This window comes from Neofelis nebulosa, chromosome 8 (genome assembly GCF_028018385.1).
Source record: "Neofelis nebulosa isolate mNeoNeb1 chromosome 8, mNeoNeb1.pri, whole genome shotgun sequence".
Lineage (NCBI taxonomy): Eukaryota > Metazoa > Chordata > Mammalia > Carnivora > Felidae > Neofelis > Neofelis nebulosa.
This window is the reverse complement of record NC_080789.1, coordinates 24,444,736-24,461,984: the sequence shown is the minus strand read 5'-3', so window position 1 is coordinate 24,461,984 and position 17,249 is coordinate 24,444,736. Positions and strand designations below refer to the sequence as shown.

Here is a 17,249-nt window from a genome sequence, read left to right as displayed (position 1 = left end):
ATAAACCTCTAAGTCAGATCAGCAGTAATATATTTAAGATTCATTTATGTGTTTGTCCATTCATTCATTTGAAAAATAGTTATTGAGATTGAGTGCTTCTTGTATGCTGAACACTTGGATGGTTCAAAGGCATAAGGTGCTGGAGTCTTACTTCCAGGCTGACATTTCAGTAACAACAATAACTAATTTTCCTTGGCACTAGGTGAGCATTGAGCCAAATGGGGTGAAGAGTGCTACTTTAACCTGGTGGGGGTAGGAGTGTTCTTCCTAAAGCCGCTGAAAACACATCTGTAGGCAGCAGCTTACTCTGCTGAAGTGTTAAGTCAACTTTAGCCAAAGGATTAGTGTCTAAAACCATCCCTTTCCTTGGCTTTCTTCCTTTCCAACCCAAAAATGTATTGCCTGAGGTTAAACCATTAGATAAACTTTTTATGCCAAGTTGTGGTTTTCCTATTTTATTGCTTTGATGTCTGGTGGGATTTTGTTTCATCGGTTTCATCTAAAATGCTGTATTAAGCAGTTATTACCAAAATTATGCTGTGTATCAAACAACCCTAGAACTTAGGGGCAATGAGAATTCATCCTTTGACTTGGTCTGGTCCATGTACATTTGTTATGAAGCCCAGGCTGAGGAGGCAGTGGCTGTTTGGAGCATGCTCTTCTCACGGTGTACAGCGGAGCAAAGGGGCCAAGCTCTATCACAGAAGTACACTCAAGGTCTCTCTTCACACCGCATCTCACTGGCCATGGCAAATCATATGGCCAAGTCCAACATCAGTGAGGAAGGGGAATCCACTGTGCCAGGCAAGGAAGGGAGAGGGGCACGAATGTTTGCCGAATGATAATCCAAACTATCTTACGTGACAAGTCCAGTCTGTGGCTGGCAGCTACCTGAGAGGAATTCTGAACCCCTGTATGGAAATACAGGAAAAGGTGTTGCAGTGATCCGTTAATGATGTCACCCATGGGCACATGCAGTGAGGAGCCGCATCCCGGATCCAAATGATCTGAGTTGATCAGTTGAGCAGGTGGTCTTCATCTTAGCTGTGCTTACTGCTAGAATGTGTGATTTCTTTGCCCTTCTCAGTGATTTTCATAGTATATTCCAATTTTCAGTTTCTGTTTTGTACCATTAGCACCCTTTTACTGTTTTACAAAAATAGTAATTTGAAATGACTAAATTTTGAAGTCCCATCTATTTTGCATTTTGCCTTGCCTTAAGGGTAATAGTTTTGCCCTCCAGTATTTTCCTAGCAGACTGATAATTAATTCATGCTGATGATTTCCCTCACTTCAGTATTTGGGTTGGAAGGAGGTACTGAATCCCCTCCTGACTGCTACAAATACCCAGACGGCAAGGAAGTTTATATTATAATGAATTGCTAATGGGCAACAGCAACAAATAAAACTTGTTTGATTTTCCTTGCATTAGCATAAATTAGCATCCAGGAGAAAACGTCCTCAGTAATCTCACCTTTGCTAGCATTGATGTGTACTCAAGGTGGTGACCAATAGTCATGGTTTTTGTGTGTGGAACACTGCACCAGATATTTGTGTCCAAAAGGAAGGAGGAGTCATAGAAAACCAAGAAAGTGAGTCTTTCCTTCCATGAGGTTCCAGTCATTGACAGTCAGAACAGAGATACACTTTGGAATTATATAGATATGTCTCTTAAGAGGTCCATATTAATGGAAGCAAATTAGGCTGAAGCTGGACGACAGACAGGATGGGCATATTAGTTAATTGGAAACATTTTTTTTTTCTGGAACAAGTATATTGTGGGGCAGGTATAAAAAAACATATTTTCTCCACAGAGCAATTGGCAATCAGAGAAGCATGATGACAGAATAGACTATTCATGTGTATGTGAACCATAATAGGTCAGCATGTGTACCAGAGAGCTACTGTATGACGTCTGCAGAATAAGAAGATACCAGAGTGATTCAGCTGATCCAATTTATAGAGGTTTTCTCTACATTGTCTTATAGGAATAGAGACCCTGAGATGATGATACTGGCAATATAAGATCATATTTAGTTTCAGTGCAAAAAAAAAACCACACACACACATTTATTAGATGCCTACTTTGGACCTAGTTGTATTTAAATATACTTATCTTTTTTTGTCTTGATTTTCTTATGGCTTTAGGAAAAATTTCAGCTGGGATAAAAATTGTTAAATTCTGTAAGACAGTTTGAATTAAAAGTACAATTTAGGGCTAGTGGTCCTGAATGCAGCTTCTCACAACCAAATGCACTTGGTCTATAGAAAATATAAATGTTTGTCTTGCGAAAACTAATGGCGGTGAACCTATTGTCAGAACACACAAAGAGAACTGTGAACGAAGACTTAGGATCACAGCTGACCTTTAATATAGGCTCTGCCTGTTGAAACAGAGAAAAGCTTTCAGCCTGAAAAAATAGGATTTGTTCTTTCCTTACTGCCTTGGGCCTGGTCCAGAAACATGGGGTCAATACCAACTAAAAACTGAGATGCCATTCCTCTGCTAGTATCTTGATTTCTTGTATTCCTCTGAGACACAATACTCCATAGGTGGGGACCTAGGGAAACACATTACATCCTCAAATCCCAAAGTATTACACTACTTACAGATTAGAATGGAGAAAAATCATTTATGCTAATAGCAGTGATGTGTGTGTGTGTGTGTGTGTGTGTGTGTGTGTGTGCACATGCGTGTGTGTACCTGCTATGTATCAGTTCATAGTATTAGCAGTTGAGACAATTGGAGCATGATGAGAACCATCCTCAGTGAAGCAGAGCTGTCCTGGTCCAACACCTGCAAGCTTCTAGAAATGTCATTCAGAGCTCTATACTTTGATCACTTAAATCTGAGAAGGAACCGCCTCATGACCAAGAGCAGAGCACATATTCTCCACCCTCTATTATCAGACTCTAGGTGTGAAGACATTCTTTATTCTAGACAGAGTCAACAATGAAAAATAGGAAGCAACAGAAGGCACCCGTAAGGAAACATTGCCAGGCAAGCACAATGAAATGCTCTCTTGAAGACTCAGAGGAAGACTGACACTTCAGGGAGCCAAAAGAAATGTAACAAGATCATTTAAAACCTTCAGCAGGGCCCGGTCAAAGACTGACACAAGAACAGAAAGCCATATGCAGCGAATGCTAGATAACAGTGGGACCAGTGTGTCCTGATGCCATACGCTAGTGCTTTATGTGATTTCATCTGTCCTTGACGAAAATCCCATGGCAGTGTCATATATATTAAACGAAGAAAGGTCCTCAGAGAGGTTATGTAACCATGATAATTTTCTACTGCTGATGCAAATCCTGATCTATCCGGTTCTAAAAGCTGTGCCCTTGATCACTGTGTTGGGTGTGATAAGAAAGTATTACCAAGAAATCAAAGTGCAGAATGAATGCATCACCCTTTCGGATTGAGCTGACATGAAAGATGCGTTTTCCCTCCCCAATCCAAACATGTAACACAAGGTTGGATAAAACAGAACTGAAATTGTTTTAACTTACAGCTGAGAATGAAGTCAGGAAAGGGAAATCTCAAGTTACCAAAGTAAATTGAGTGATTCTAAGCAAGAGCTGAAGGTGAGGACGCCATTGGCGAGGGCACTGCTAGGGCTGGGACTTGGATGCCAGGACAAAGAGGGGGTCTGGAAGGAGGGCCCTGTGGGTAGGGAAGGTCAGAACCCTGCTAACTGCTTAGAATTAAGCTTCAGAGTGGGCTTGTCAAATTGAGGACTAGAAACACATTGCCCACTGGCTTGAGTAGATGCAGAGAAACGTGCCAAATTGCCCGGTCAGGGCCAAAAATGAGTCACTTGGGAGAAGTCAGAACCCCACCTGAGATTGTAAGGTTGGAATTCTCACCACCTGAAAGTTGCAGGGAAATGAGCATAAATACTTGCCCAGAACCAGTGAAACCCATGCAGCTCTGGCTGAGGCTGGAGAGAAACCGTTGCAAAGGGATCCACCTCTCACAAAAGTTCTTCTGAAAATAAATGTATATTGCAGGTTATACCTGGAAAAATTCTGACATCACTTTTGGATTATAAAGACAAAGAAAGTAATTGTGAACATTCAGTCAGGAAAAGTGGACTTTCTGTAAAGAAAGAAGAGTTGAACTGGCCTTAATTTTCTCCTGTGACATTAAAGACCAGACGACATTGCTCAAATATGTACAGAGGCTCTTTTAGTTTAGTTCAATTTTTTACATAGGTGATTTGTTCTCAAGAATCAAAACTCAAGGGGCACCTGGGTGGCGTAGTCGGTTAAGAGTCCGACTTCAGCTCAGGTCACGATCTCGCGGTCCGTGAGTTCGAGCCCCGCTTCGGGCTCTGGGCTGATGGCTCAGGGCCTGGAGCCTGCTTCCGATTCTGTGTCTCCTTCTCTCTCTGCCCCTCCCCCCTTCATGCTCTGTCTCTTTCTGTCTCAAAAATAAATAAAAACGTTAAAAAAAAAAAAAGAATCAAAACTCAAAAGACCTCAAAGGGCATGGAGAGAAAAGTCTCCCTTCTGTCTTCTCTACAAATGACTGACTTGTCCCTAGAGACAATTGATGTTGTCATTGTATTCCTGCTCTAACCAACAACCACAATTTATGGTTTAACACAACACAAGGTCTGTCTTCCAGTTCAGGAGGTCAGAAGTCTAAAATGGGTCTCACTGGGCTAACAAAATTAAGGTGTCAGCAGAGTACTTTAGGGGAGGCGTTAGGTGAGAATCTCTTTCCTTGTGTTTTCCAGGGGCTTGTGGCCCCTCCCTACATCTTCCAATCTCTCTGACTCTGACTTACTCTGTCTCTCTCTCTTGTTTCCCTTTTCTACATATAAGGGCGTCTAGGATTACACTGGGACTACATGGATGACCTAGGAAAACTCCCCCTCTGAAGGTCAGCTGATAAGCAATCTTAATTCTATCTGCAGCCATATTTCTCCTTTGCCCTGTAACCTAACATATTCAGAAGTTCTGGGGATGAGTACACGGACATCTTTTGGGAACCTTTATTCTGCTACCACAATCAGTTTTCTAGGTTCTGTACCAGAGGTATACATGCTTATGCAAACTGCTGAAGTGCCACTGGAGAGGACAGAATCCACTCCAATTTATTTAAGCAGAAGGAGATTTATTAAGACTTCCAAAATCCCTGCGAGGACCGAACAAATTCTAAGCTGAACATCCTGACTAAGCGACACAAAGCTAGGCCCAAGGGAACTGGAGGTTTTTGTTTTGTTGTAAATAAGTGTCTTAGTCTGTTAACACCGCTATAACAAAATACCACAGACTGGCTAGCTTATAAACAACAGAAATGTACTTCTCACAGGTGTGGGAGCTGGAAGTCCAAGATCAGGTTCCGTACCTAGTGAGGGCCCGCTTTCTGGTATCTAGATGGTGCCTTCTCATGTGATAGAAGGGGCTAGGGATCTCTCTGGAGCCTCTCAGTACTCATCCCATTCAGGAGGGCTCTAATGTCATGAGCTCAGCACCTCCCAAAGGCCTCACCTTCTAATATCATACTGGGGATTAGCATTTCAACATATTTGGGAGGAGACACAAACATTCAGACCAGAGCGTAAAGGCAGCTGTAGAATCAGGAATCTGCCTGCAAAAGAAGGAGGCTTTGCTCTGGCTGCAGCCTCAAGAGCCACGTGGCCTCTGCCAGAACCCACACCAGCAAGAGAGGTGCCTCGAATCCTGTCTCCTGCACCACCTAGCACAGTGCCAATTTCAACTTCTACGTGAATGCGTGGAATTCATGACACCTAAGTCCCATGCAGGGCCCTTGCTGCAAGGAAATCTCGCAACCGTGATTTTTATCTTTGTAACTTCAATATAGGCAGGCACATTCAGGGATTAGGATGGATGTTGCATGAACAAATATGGCTGCACACACCAATACATTGATATGTTTTTCCCTAAACCAATACAATTAATAGCATAAATATTAGTGCACACAATTACTTTCCTTGCTCTTTTTTCCCTCCACTTAATATAAGTGTATCTATTGGCAAATTTTTCAAATCCATACAGTGTCTTTTTATCGTTGCATAATAACCCTCTATAAATTGCATTATAGTTAAATTAGTCTCCTTTTGATAGATTTTTTTTAGGTTGTTTCTACTCTTTTGCTATTACATACAACTCTACTATAGGTAACCTTGTATGTATGTATATATGTGTGCCTTATATATGTATCTACTGACTCAATAGATATAGTGTATCTATTGACCCAATAGATACGATGTGTCTGTTGACCCAATAGCTATACTAGCCTATGTACAAAAGTTTACATATATATGATATATATGTATATCTATGAATACACACAGGTACACACACATGTACACTTTATCTGTGAATACACACACAAACAGACACATGTATAATTTTAAGAAGATTTCATTTTAATTTACACATCTCTTGCTAGGACTAAGCTTAATCGTCTTTTGTGTGAACTCTCTGCCCATAATCTTTGTCAGTTTTTCATGAGGTGTTTTTTTTTTTTTTTCATTTCTTTAAGTATCTGTAAAAGCTCTTCCCCCTGCCTTTTATAGAAATCAATCCTTTAATTTGCAAATATATTTTTCCAATTATCAATTGGAATTGGAATTCCAATTATCCAATTTTTTTTGGTGGTGGTTCTATACCATAAAGAAATGTTCTATTTCAAAATAGTATAAATTATTAATCTTTAAACATTTTTTTAAATGTTTTTATTTATTTTTGAAAGAGAGATAGACAGACAGACTGAGTAGGAGTGAGGAGGGGCAGAGAGGGAGACACAGAACCTGAAGCAGGCTCCAGGCTCCGCGCTGTCAGCATAGAACCTGATGTGGGGCCCTAACGTGAACTGCGAGATCATGACCTGAGCCGAAGTCAGATGCTCAACCGACTGGGCCACCCGGGCTACATTATTAATCTTTTCTTTGATAACTTCTGGATTTATATCAGAAAGATCTAGTCCCTACTCTAAGACTATAAGTGTGTTCTCCCACAGACTTTTAATAATTTATGGAAACCTATTTGGAATATGTAAAAAATGACAAATGGATACACATTTAGTTTTTCCAGATGGCTGCCTTATTTCTGTACTTTTTATTCATTTCCTGTTGCTCTGTTCTATTCAGGCTTCAACACCACACTGTTTTAATTATCATAGCCTTATATTTAATATCTATTAGGATGAGTCTCCACTCACTAATCTTTCTTATCGAAATTGTTTGTCTTTTATGACTTTTATTTTTTTAACTTTGGAAGCAGCTTGCCTAGTTAAAAAAGTTCTCTTGTGTTTTTATGAGCTGCATTACATTTAGGTATTAACTTAGGAATAACTTACATTTCTATGTTATCGAGTCATCTTAACCAAGAATATTACGTGTCCTATATTTTTTACTTCAAGTCTTTTTGTTTTTTAGTCCCTTAGGAGTACTTTAACATTTTCTTCCAATAGATCTTGTATGTTTCTTGTTAGGTTTATTTCTAAATAGTTAAACTTTTTATTGGCACTGTAAAATTTTTTCATTGAATATCTACTGATTGTTGTTTTTGTGTATGGAGGCTATTGATGACTCTCTATTACTTTATTATCTCCCAATTGTTTTTTCCACTTGATTTTTCGTAAACAAAGTCTGGGTCAGTACACGTTTTCTGTAAAGGGACTGATAGTAAATATTTTAGGCTTTGTCGTCTCTGTTGCAAGCAGTCAGCTCTCCTACTGTGATGTGAAAGGCACCACAGGCAGGATGTAAACGAATGGACGTGGCTGTGTTCCACTGACACTTAGTTATGGACACTGATGTTTGAATTTCATAAAACTTTGACATGTCACAAAATATTCTTCTTCTGCCTTTTTTCAGCCACTTAAAAGTATGAAAACCATTCTTAGCTCATGGGCCATACATTAACATGGATAGGCCTGATTTGGCCCATGAACTATAGTTTGACAACCCCTGGAAAAGGTGAATAGAAGTCTCTTACTATTACTATCATTTTATCTCTTGTCTTATAGCTATAGTATTGTTTTTAATTGTTGCAACTGTGACTTAAGGTATGAAGATTCTATTTAAATTATATATATATAAAGTTTATTTATTTCTTTTGAGAGTGAGAACACAAGCAGGGGAGGAACAGAGAGCGAGGGAGAGAGAGAATCCCAAGCAGGCTCTGCACTGTTAGCACACAGCCTGATACAGGGCTTCAACTCACAAACTTCAAGATTGTGACCTGAGCAGAAACCAAGAATTGGATGCCTAACTGACTGAGCTACCTTTATTGTGGATTAGACTGCGCTACCTCATATCTTTATTGTGAATTAGACCCTGTAACATGATAAAGGCTCCACTTTTGTTGCACTTGGTGCTTTTTGGCCAGAATGCTAGCTTATCTGATAGTAGGTTCACAAATATTCCTTTTGTTTGTTTGTTTACGTTTTTCTAGGACACATTTGCCCATTCTTTATTTTCGACCTTTCTCAATAATCTTATTTTAAATATGCCTCTTAAATAGAACACAGAATTGGGTTTTCTTTGTTTTAAAACTTGATAGTTGGGTTTTTTTAGCAATAGGCAACTGGCTAAACAATTTTAACTAATTGACATGAAAGGTAACTTTGGCGTTATTTTGTATCATTTTACAAGATGTATGTAATAAATTAGGAAAAAAAACAATAAAATAAAGTTGTAATTTCAGGAAAAAAAAACAATAAACTATTAGCAAAGTTATTTAGGAAAATTACAGTAAAAAAAGAACCCCACAAATGATAAATGATAAGACAAAAGTAATCACTGATATGGAGAAATTAAATTATTAGAGTTTTTTTGTTTAGCTCTAAGCAAATAAATTTGAAAAACTTTGTAAAATATATAATTTTGGAGAAAAATGTAATTTACTTCAAATTTCCTTCAAATTACATTATATAACAATTAGGCAAATCTATTATTATAGAAGAAATAAAGTTACATTAGAAATTAAGACTGACAGGGATATATAATCTTTATGTAGTAATTAGTAATATGTAACAACCCCTTTTGGGAATTAATCAGGCAAAAGCTGTTAAAATTGTAAACACCACCTTTGACCCACTAATCTCAATTTGGGAATCTATACTATAGAAATAAAAATCTTTGTGTTATATGAACAAAAAAAAAAGAAGACTGAAAAATTAAAGTTTATTGATTATTTTTCTATTTTTATTTTTTTAATATATGAAATTTATTGTCAAATTGGTTTCCATACAACACCCAGTGCTCATCCCAATAGATGCCCTCTTCAATACCCATCATATTGATTAATTTTAAAAGAACAGTAATAAATCCATTGCAAGTTAGCATAAAGAACACTAAAAATCTCTTTAGTGTCTGGCATAATAAAAGATAGCTAGACTCTTATACCTACTTCTGCAGTCAGTCTGTTATAGGATAATATTTTGGTTGAAATACGTGAAGAAAATCTAGCCTCACACAGATATGTAGACAGAAAATGGAGGATTATTTTAGGAGCCTTTTCAGATAATTGTGGATATTCTTCTTTGGTCCCAAACCAACCCTGGGTAAGTGGTAGTTTCTTAAAGGTTAGTTCCGATGTAGACTCTGAAGCAGCATCACTGAACTTTTTGTACCCTGTTACATTAAAACACATTAGTCTTTCAGCTTGAATGGATCTTTTACTCAGGCATGATTTTGTTACATCGTGTATTAGACACTTGGAAAATAGTGACTCCTGGGTTATGTAGAACTTCCAAATGTTGGTGCAATTCACTGGACAATTTTTAAAAATCAAAATTTTAAAATATCACTGCCATTCGTATCAGAAAAGTCTAAGCACTGGGAAACCCCTGGTGGCATATACAAATTTTCCAAAACGCTCTGTTTGTACTGAAAATTTTGAATTTTATCATTGGCAGCAAATACTGTCAGTTGTTTTCCTTGAAGACCTACTACTTTTATTTGTGAGAAAGCGTTTGCCACATACTTAAGTCTGAAAGCAGTTTGTCTCCTCAGTTGTTCAGTGGGTGGGCTGCAGGGGTGGGGGGTGGAGCAGTGCATTTCGTTTGCAACTTAATCACAGAAGTGCTTTTCCTCAAGACAGCCATTGCACTTCAGTATGAAGCAGAAATATTTGATGTGTGTTTCCCATGTTATCACACAGAATGTGAAAAAGATGGGTACTCGGGGTCAGTAGTTAATAACATTAATTTTACTGCTTTATCAGGGATATTCTTAAGTGAAACTGGCACTTTAATTAACTTGTTCATTTTACAATGAGTGCGTGGCAATGAAAAATGCAAGAACTACTAGTACGTTTCGTGTCACTGCCTTCCTAGGTTCATGCTAAGGCACCGCCGTTTTATTTACTGTTGCTTTTGCACCGTCAGTGCAAACATCAACACGGTTATTCTAGGATAAACCACTGGATTCAGAAAGACTATTCAACACGACACATTTCACTTGCATTACTGCTCATCATTCACATACAAGGAGATCTTTGAACAGTGGGTGCCGATGCTGTCAAATAGAACCAAAACTACATGTCCAACAATGTCTGTAGATTTGAGCATGTGCAAGGCAAAAGTACAACTGTGCAGAGGAGCTGTTAATAGAGTCTTCATGTTTGCAGCTACATCTATTTTTATTTATTTATTTGTTTGTTTGTTTATTTATTTTGAGAGAGACCGAGAGGGGAGCAGAGGGGGAGAGAGAATCTTAAGCAGGCTCTATGCTCAGCATGGGGCCCGATGCAGGGCTCGGTCTCACGACCATGAGTTCATGACCTCAGCCCAAATCAAGAGTCAGATGCTTAACTGACTGAGTCACCCAGGAGCCCCTGCAGCTATATCTTTAATTCAACAAGTTATTTTATTATTGGAAAGTGCTAGAATTTGTTTGCTGACTTTCCAACCAGTGGAGATTGTTGCAAACAGGACGTTTTGGTCTTAGACTTCAGGACACGTATTCGACTGTGGCAACTTATTAGTCTGTAGGCTTTGTGTGCATTTCTGCAGCCAGCACAATATGATAACCTACTCTATATGATGCTTCACTGATTTTTTCCTTTGTAGTTTGAAAAGCTATAACAAAGAATTTTCTTGACTTTTAAAGAGCTTACCACATACACGTTCAAAGTTTTGTTCCTTTTTCTTTAAACTGTGAACCATGGGTCTTAAGGTGCCTCAACTTAGCAGGCACTGTAATACTGTTTTAAAAATGTGCACCTCACTGTCAAGAAGCATGCATTGCTATTTCTTCCTGAGATTTATATCTCGGTGTTATCCTCTGTCTCCATTGCATCGTCTACTTGGTGACAGCTACTTTGGGCATGATTCCATACAACTTGTGGTTTCGGGTTTTAGCTCTTCCCTGATTCGCTGAAAATAGAATCTGTGTTTTTGTTACCTGTGTTTTGTGTTGTTTGGGATGATTTCCAGGAGAAGGATACATGCCAATAGTATAAGGACACATTTGCTGGAAGTCACCACAAAATTATTTTATTGTATTATAACATAAATATGGAAAATGACACAAGTCATGAAGATACAACTTGATTCAACATCCTAAAGGAAATACCTATACAACCATCATGGGTCAAAAATAGAACAAATCCAATAATCCAGAAGTCTACATCATCCCCCCTACCATTGCCTACCAACCCTCTTTTTTTCCAGCTTTATTGAGATATAATTGACATGTAACATTGTGTAAGTTTAATGTATACCATGTAATGATTTATATATGTACACATTATGGATGATTACCACAGTAAGGTTAACACATCTTAACCTTCCTGCTTTCTAATTTATAACAGATGGATTAGTTTTGCCAGCTTTTGATTTTGTGTAAGTGAAATTATATAGTCTATATTCTTCTGTATCTGTCTTCTTTTGTTCAACACTATATTTGTGTAGTTCATTCTTGATGGACATAATAACAATTCATTATCCATTCTACTGTTGATAAACATTTGGGGGTTATCATGAACAATGCTTCCATGAATATGCTTGCACATTACATTTTTGTGCACAAAGCACACATTTAAAAATTTTCTTAATTAATTAATTAAATTTAGTTTGTTTATTTTTGAGAGAGAGAATGAGAGACAAAGTGCAAGCGGGGGAGGGGCAGAGAGAGAGGGAGACACAGAATCCAAAGCAGGCTCCAGGCTCTGAGCTGTTTGCACAGAGCCCAATACGGGGCTCAAACTCATGAACTGCGAGATCATGACCAGAGCCAAAGTCAGGCACTTAACTGACTGAACCAGCCAGGCATCCCTGTACACATTTTTATGTATATACCAAGGAGTAGAATTGCTGGTTAATAGATATGTATTTTTTCAACTTTAGTGAATACTACCAAGAAGTTTCCCAAAGGGGTTTGAATTTGAAGTTTACCCTGATGACTACAATTGTAGGGCACTATTATATATAGTATTGGCTTTTGCTTAGTCTTTTTGGGAACTCCTTATTCAAGAATAATGCCCAGTTTCCGTGGGGGTTTTTGGTCTTTCTTTTTAGAAATATGGAGAGATTCTGGATATGACCATTTTATAGATTATATGTATTGCAAATATCTTTTACCCCTCCTGTGTTTTGCCTTTTCATTCTGCTAGTGGTATCTTTTGATTATACAAAGTTCATAATTTTAATGTTGTCCAGTTTATAAATGTTTTCTTTTATGGTTTCTACTTTATGTGTTCAGTTTTAGAAATCTTTTTATTTGCAAAAATTATAAAGATACCCTCCTATCTTAACCATCTTTTTTTTTAATTTACTTTTCACATATAGATCTGTAATTCACCTAGAATCTATTCTTGTGTATGGTGTGAGGCCAAAGTCAAGATTAATTTTTTTTCCATATGATATACAATTAACCCGGAATCATGTATTGAGGAGACAAACCTTCTTCACGACATTGCTGCATCACATCTGTTGTAAATCAAGCGCCCAAATATGTGGAGTGAGAGAGAAAGGGAGAGGGAAAGGCAGAAAGAGAGCAAGTTGAGAGAATCAGTATGTTCTTATATTTATTTCATCAAAGAAATAAATATAAGAATATTTTGCAAGACCAAAAGGAGAGACGAGGGTTCACACCAAAAAGGCGTTCTATGTTCCAAAAGCAGTGTGAATGAAAAGATCTAGGCCTAGATGCAAAATGAAATTTTAAATCACCACAAATAATGAGGAGTTTATTAAAAACATTACAGAATAGGGAAGATGGTCAAATACAGAGTAATAAACATCTGACTAGCATCGGGCTTTGCACCAGCAATGACAGATACTAGAAAGCAGTAGAACAAAGCCTTTATAGATTTTAGGAAAAATTAGCTGGATAGTCAGTCAAGCATGAGGGCCTTGTAAGGACGCAAATGGTAGGCGCCCCTCTTTTGGGGAACTTTTTAAAAGCAAGTTACTAGCAAGTGTACCTTAGCACGCAAGGTTGCAAACAAAAAAGTTTATGTGAGATAGAAAAAAAAGAAGGAAGGAAGGCAGGAAAGAAGGAAGGAAATGGGATTAGAGAAAGGCTTACATAGTACTTCAAAAGTACTGAGAATATTGTTTGATAAACTGGGTGGTAAGTACATGGGGGTTCATCTTATTATTCAAGAAAACATACATAGACCATTAACCATAAAAAATTCTATTCATCTTTCCTCCCTTCCTTCCCAGAGGCAACCACAACCCTAATAAAATACTAATATATATATATTAGTATATATATATATATATTATGTATATATATATATATATATCTGTGTGTGTGTGTGTACATAAATAATACAAAATATTTCATTGGGTTTTTTTCAAATGTATGCACATGGTAGTATACTCTATGTATCACCTGCTTGTTAACTTGGTATACATTGTGAAGATCAATCCAGGAGCACCCTTATCATGCCCATTTTAAAGATGAGAAGATTAAAACCCAGGAAGTCAAAAACCCAGAGAGACCTAAGGAACAGACAGGGTCAAATCACACAGCAGTGAGAAGTACATCTGGAACTTGAACTGAGATACTACATGATACTTTCTGCTTTATCAATCTAATTAATTCATTTTACATGCCATCAAATGAATAGACTTCTGTTTATTTTTCCAAATTTCCATTTTTTTTGATATTACAACAATGTTGTCATAAATGTCTTACACAAGAGTCCTCGTACACTTACATGAGTATCCGCATTTTCAGTTGTATTAGATCCTGCCAAACTGCTTTCCCAAGAAGTTGCCCTCGCAAGTAGTATATAAGAATTCTGGTTTCCTCACACCGTTATCAATATTTATTATTTCAGATTTTAATATCTATCAACTACCGAGGGAGAGATGGGAAATGGTATCTCACTTTAATTTGCATTTTTCTGATTTTTAGTGATGTTAAAATTTTGGCTGTTTGAGTCTCCTTTTCTAGGAGTTGACTATTGAAATTCTTTGCCCACTTTTCTGTTGGACTCTTTGATTTTTTTTTTAATTGTTTGGTGCAAGGTGCTATACATATTTGAGAAAAAAACAGATCATTTTTATTTATTTTATTTATTTATTTTAAAACAGATCATTTTTTTAAAATTTTTTTTTCAACGTTTTTTATTTATTTTTGGGACAGAGAGAGACAGAGCATGAACGGGGGAGGGGCAGAGAGAGAGGGAGACACAGAATCGGAAACAGGCTCCAGGCTCCGAGCCATCAGCCCAGAGCCTGACGCGGGGCTCGAACTCACGGACCGCGAGATCGCGACCTGGCTGAAGTCGGACGCTTAACCGACTGCGCCACCCAGGCGCCCCAAAACAGATCATTTTTAAAATGTTTATTTATTTATTTTGGGAGAGAGAGAGAGAAACTGTGTGTGTGTGTGTGTGTGTGTGTGTGTGTGTGTGTGTGCGTGCGTGTACATGCATGCACGTGCCACCTAGGGGCAGCAAGAGAGGGAGAGAGAAAAAAGAATCCCAAGCAGGCTCTGCATTGTCAGCTGAGAGCCCAAAGAGGGCTCGATCTCATGAACTATGATATCATGACCTGAACCAAAATCAAGAGTGGGACACTTAACTGACTGAGCCACTCAGGTGTCCCAAGAAAAACAATTCATACATGTTATAAATATTTTTTCTCAGTCAATGGTTTGTCTTGTAACTTTGCATTTGGTGTCTTTTATGATACAAAAATGTTTTTTAATGGGAATGTAGTCCCATGTGTCAATCTTTCCTTAATGGGTTCTGCTTTTTTTTTTTTTTTACATATGGTTATTTTTCAAGGAAAGCATAGTATTTGTCTTAAAAACTTTTTTCACTTATTATTATTATTATTATTATTATTATTATTTACTTGCAGATAACTACCAAGTGGTGTTCCAGACTGCCTGTACATTTTCTTATCAAAATGATGGCATGTGTGACAACACAGATGCTAGAAAAAAGACTCCGACTAAAGTGGATATTACGTGGATTCTTCTACTGCGCTACTATATTCATCTGCAAAGGATTAATAATATGAGCAAATTGCTAGGTAGGTTTTTGATGTGTTAAGAAAGAACACATTCCTTTCCACTTCTTGTTCAAGTCCTGTTTCTTAGAATCATAAAGTACTTTTGACATCTTTTTGAGTGCACTCTCATCAGAAGATGAAAATTTTAGCGGCTCTTAAGCTGGGATACACAGATCTTTGGGCAGAATAGTATTCCAATGTAACTGACTTCCTTTGACATTCTATGTATTTTATTTATTTGATGTATTTAAAAATGTTATTATAAAGAGGCATCCAGGGGCTTCCCAAGAGTGCCAGTGTGGCCCATGGCTCAAAACAGTCGAGAATCAGAGTGATAGTAATGTGACAGCTTAGAAAATGAACACGATAAAATTTTGGCTTTAAGGAGAGAATGTTCCCGTATTCAGTATGTACAAGAGAAGAGATTCATGCTTCAGATAGGATACTTAACTTCATTGCACTGTTTTGTTTAGTTTTTTGTTGTTGTTGTTGTATCATCTAATGCTGTCAGAAGAGCATCCAGAAAAACTGGTATAATCTACTTCACGTCAGTCCTTATTGTGTTTGTGACAATGTATGTTGTGTTTTCTCTGTGGCAATGACATTGGTGATTTAGTGTTGTTCATCAGTGCAAACAGGCGGAAAAGACAGTTTGACCCATGTCAGGGCCCAGGGATGGAGGAGCCAGCAGAGCAAATAGGCTGCCACGGAGTGTCTAAGCACAGTTATCAGGGACTAGCAGTGGGATAGAAAAGCACCCAGGAAGTGTCAGGGGAGTGCATCACCAGACGGCAAGAGGAAGAGAAGTTCGGTGACAAAGGATGCGGAAGTGAGCCAGTGCAGCACACCCTGGCAACGCCTGTGCCACATCAGCCCGCTCACCTCTGAATTCACCTGCTGGCCCTTGCCACATCAAGCACCCACGTTTTACTGCTTTTCTGCTCTGGGCTTTTTCTGAACCTACTGAGACTCGCCCAGCCCACTGTCAGGACAGCCCAGAGTGCCGGGGATTCCGCACGTCTGGGAGGGAGTAACCTTCAACTAATGAGGTCGGGAATGGTAGCAACCGTTCCAGCTTCCCAGTCCCAGACAATTCTACATGTTATTTTCCAGAAGGCCCTCAGCAGGACTGAGCCCTCATTGTCCACAGCTGCAGCCCATTCATTAACTTACTCTCATTGGCTCTTTTCTCCATCACACTTTGTTTGTTCTTTCACTTATGCTCCTTGAGATCACTTGTCAAATAAATTGCACACAACTCAATTCTTGCTTTAAGATCTGTTTTTGAAGTGAGTCCCAAAGAAGACAACTAGATAGAATGTTTTCGCATTGTCAAGACTTAGAACTTCAAGCAATATCCTCACACCCTTCTGAGATTTTCTTTCATTCCTGTGGCAAGAAACAATCCCATTAGCATGTAAGCTTAAAAGTGGAGGAATTACACTGGCAGCCACTAGCTGAGGTGATGTGATTTCCAGGGATAGTGGCTAATGAGCAAATACCAACAATACTGAGACTATTGTGTTATCTAATGTGACTCTACATTATTTTTCTTCCCTAAGCATCTCCAAAGCCAGGATCTGGAATTTCTTTGCCAGATGATACACTTCTCACATCCCTTTTCAACTCTGGGCTGATATTGCGCCAAAAGGAAATGCATTTTTTCCTTAAAAGATTTTTACAGCTGTATTCTTCCTCTTGTATTGATGAATTTCCAAAAGAACTATGTCAAGGAGTGGAAACTACATTTTTCTCAGAAAAAACCTTATATAACTCAGTCAAGGTACTG

At 38.2% G+C, this 17,249-nt stretch overlaps 1 protein-coding gene across 5 annotated transcripts in view; it reads left to right on the top strand.

Annotated features, from left to right (window-relative positions):
• The window catches only part of CFAP54 (cilia and flagella associated protein 54), a 288,646-nt gene that overhangs the window by 217,517 nt on the left and 53,880 nt on the right, over positions 1–17,249 (top strand). For all 5 annotated transcript variants that reach the window (XR_009265430.1, XM_058741709.1, XM_058741710.1 and 2 more), the window contains 2 exons: positions 15,308–15,481; positions 17,023–17,243. Coding sequence is in view for 4 of the 5 variants with exons in the window: in XM_058741709.1 (XP_058597692.1) it covers positions 15,308–15,481; positions 17,023–17,243 (395 nt within the window). In the remaining variant the exon portion in view is untranslated. The remainder of the gene's footprint in view (positions 1–15,307; positions 15,482–17,022; positions 17,244–17,249) is intronic.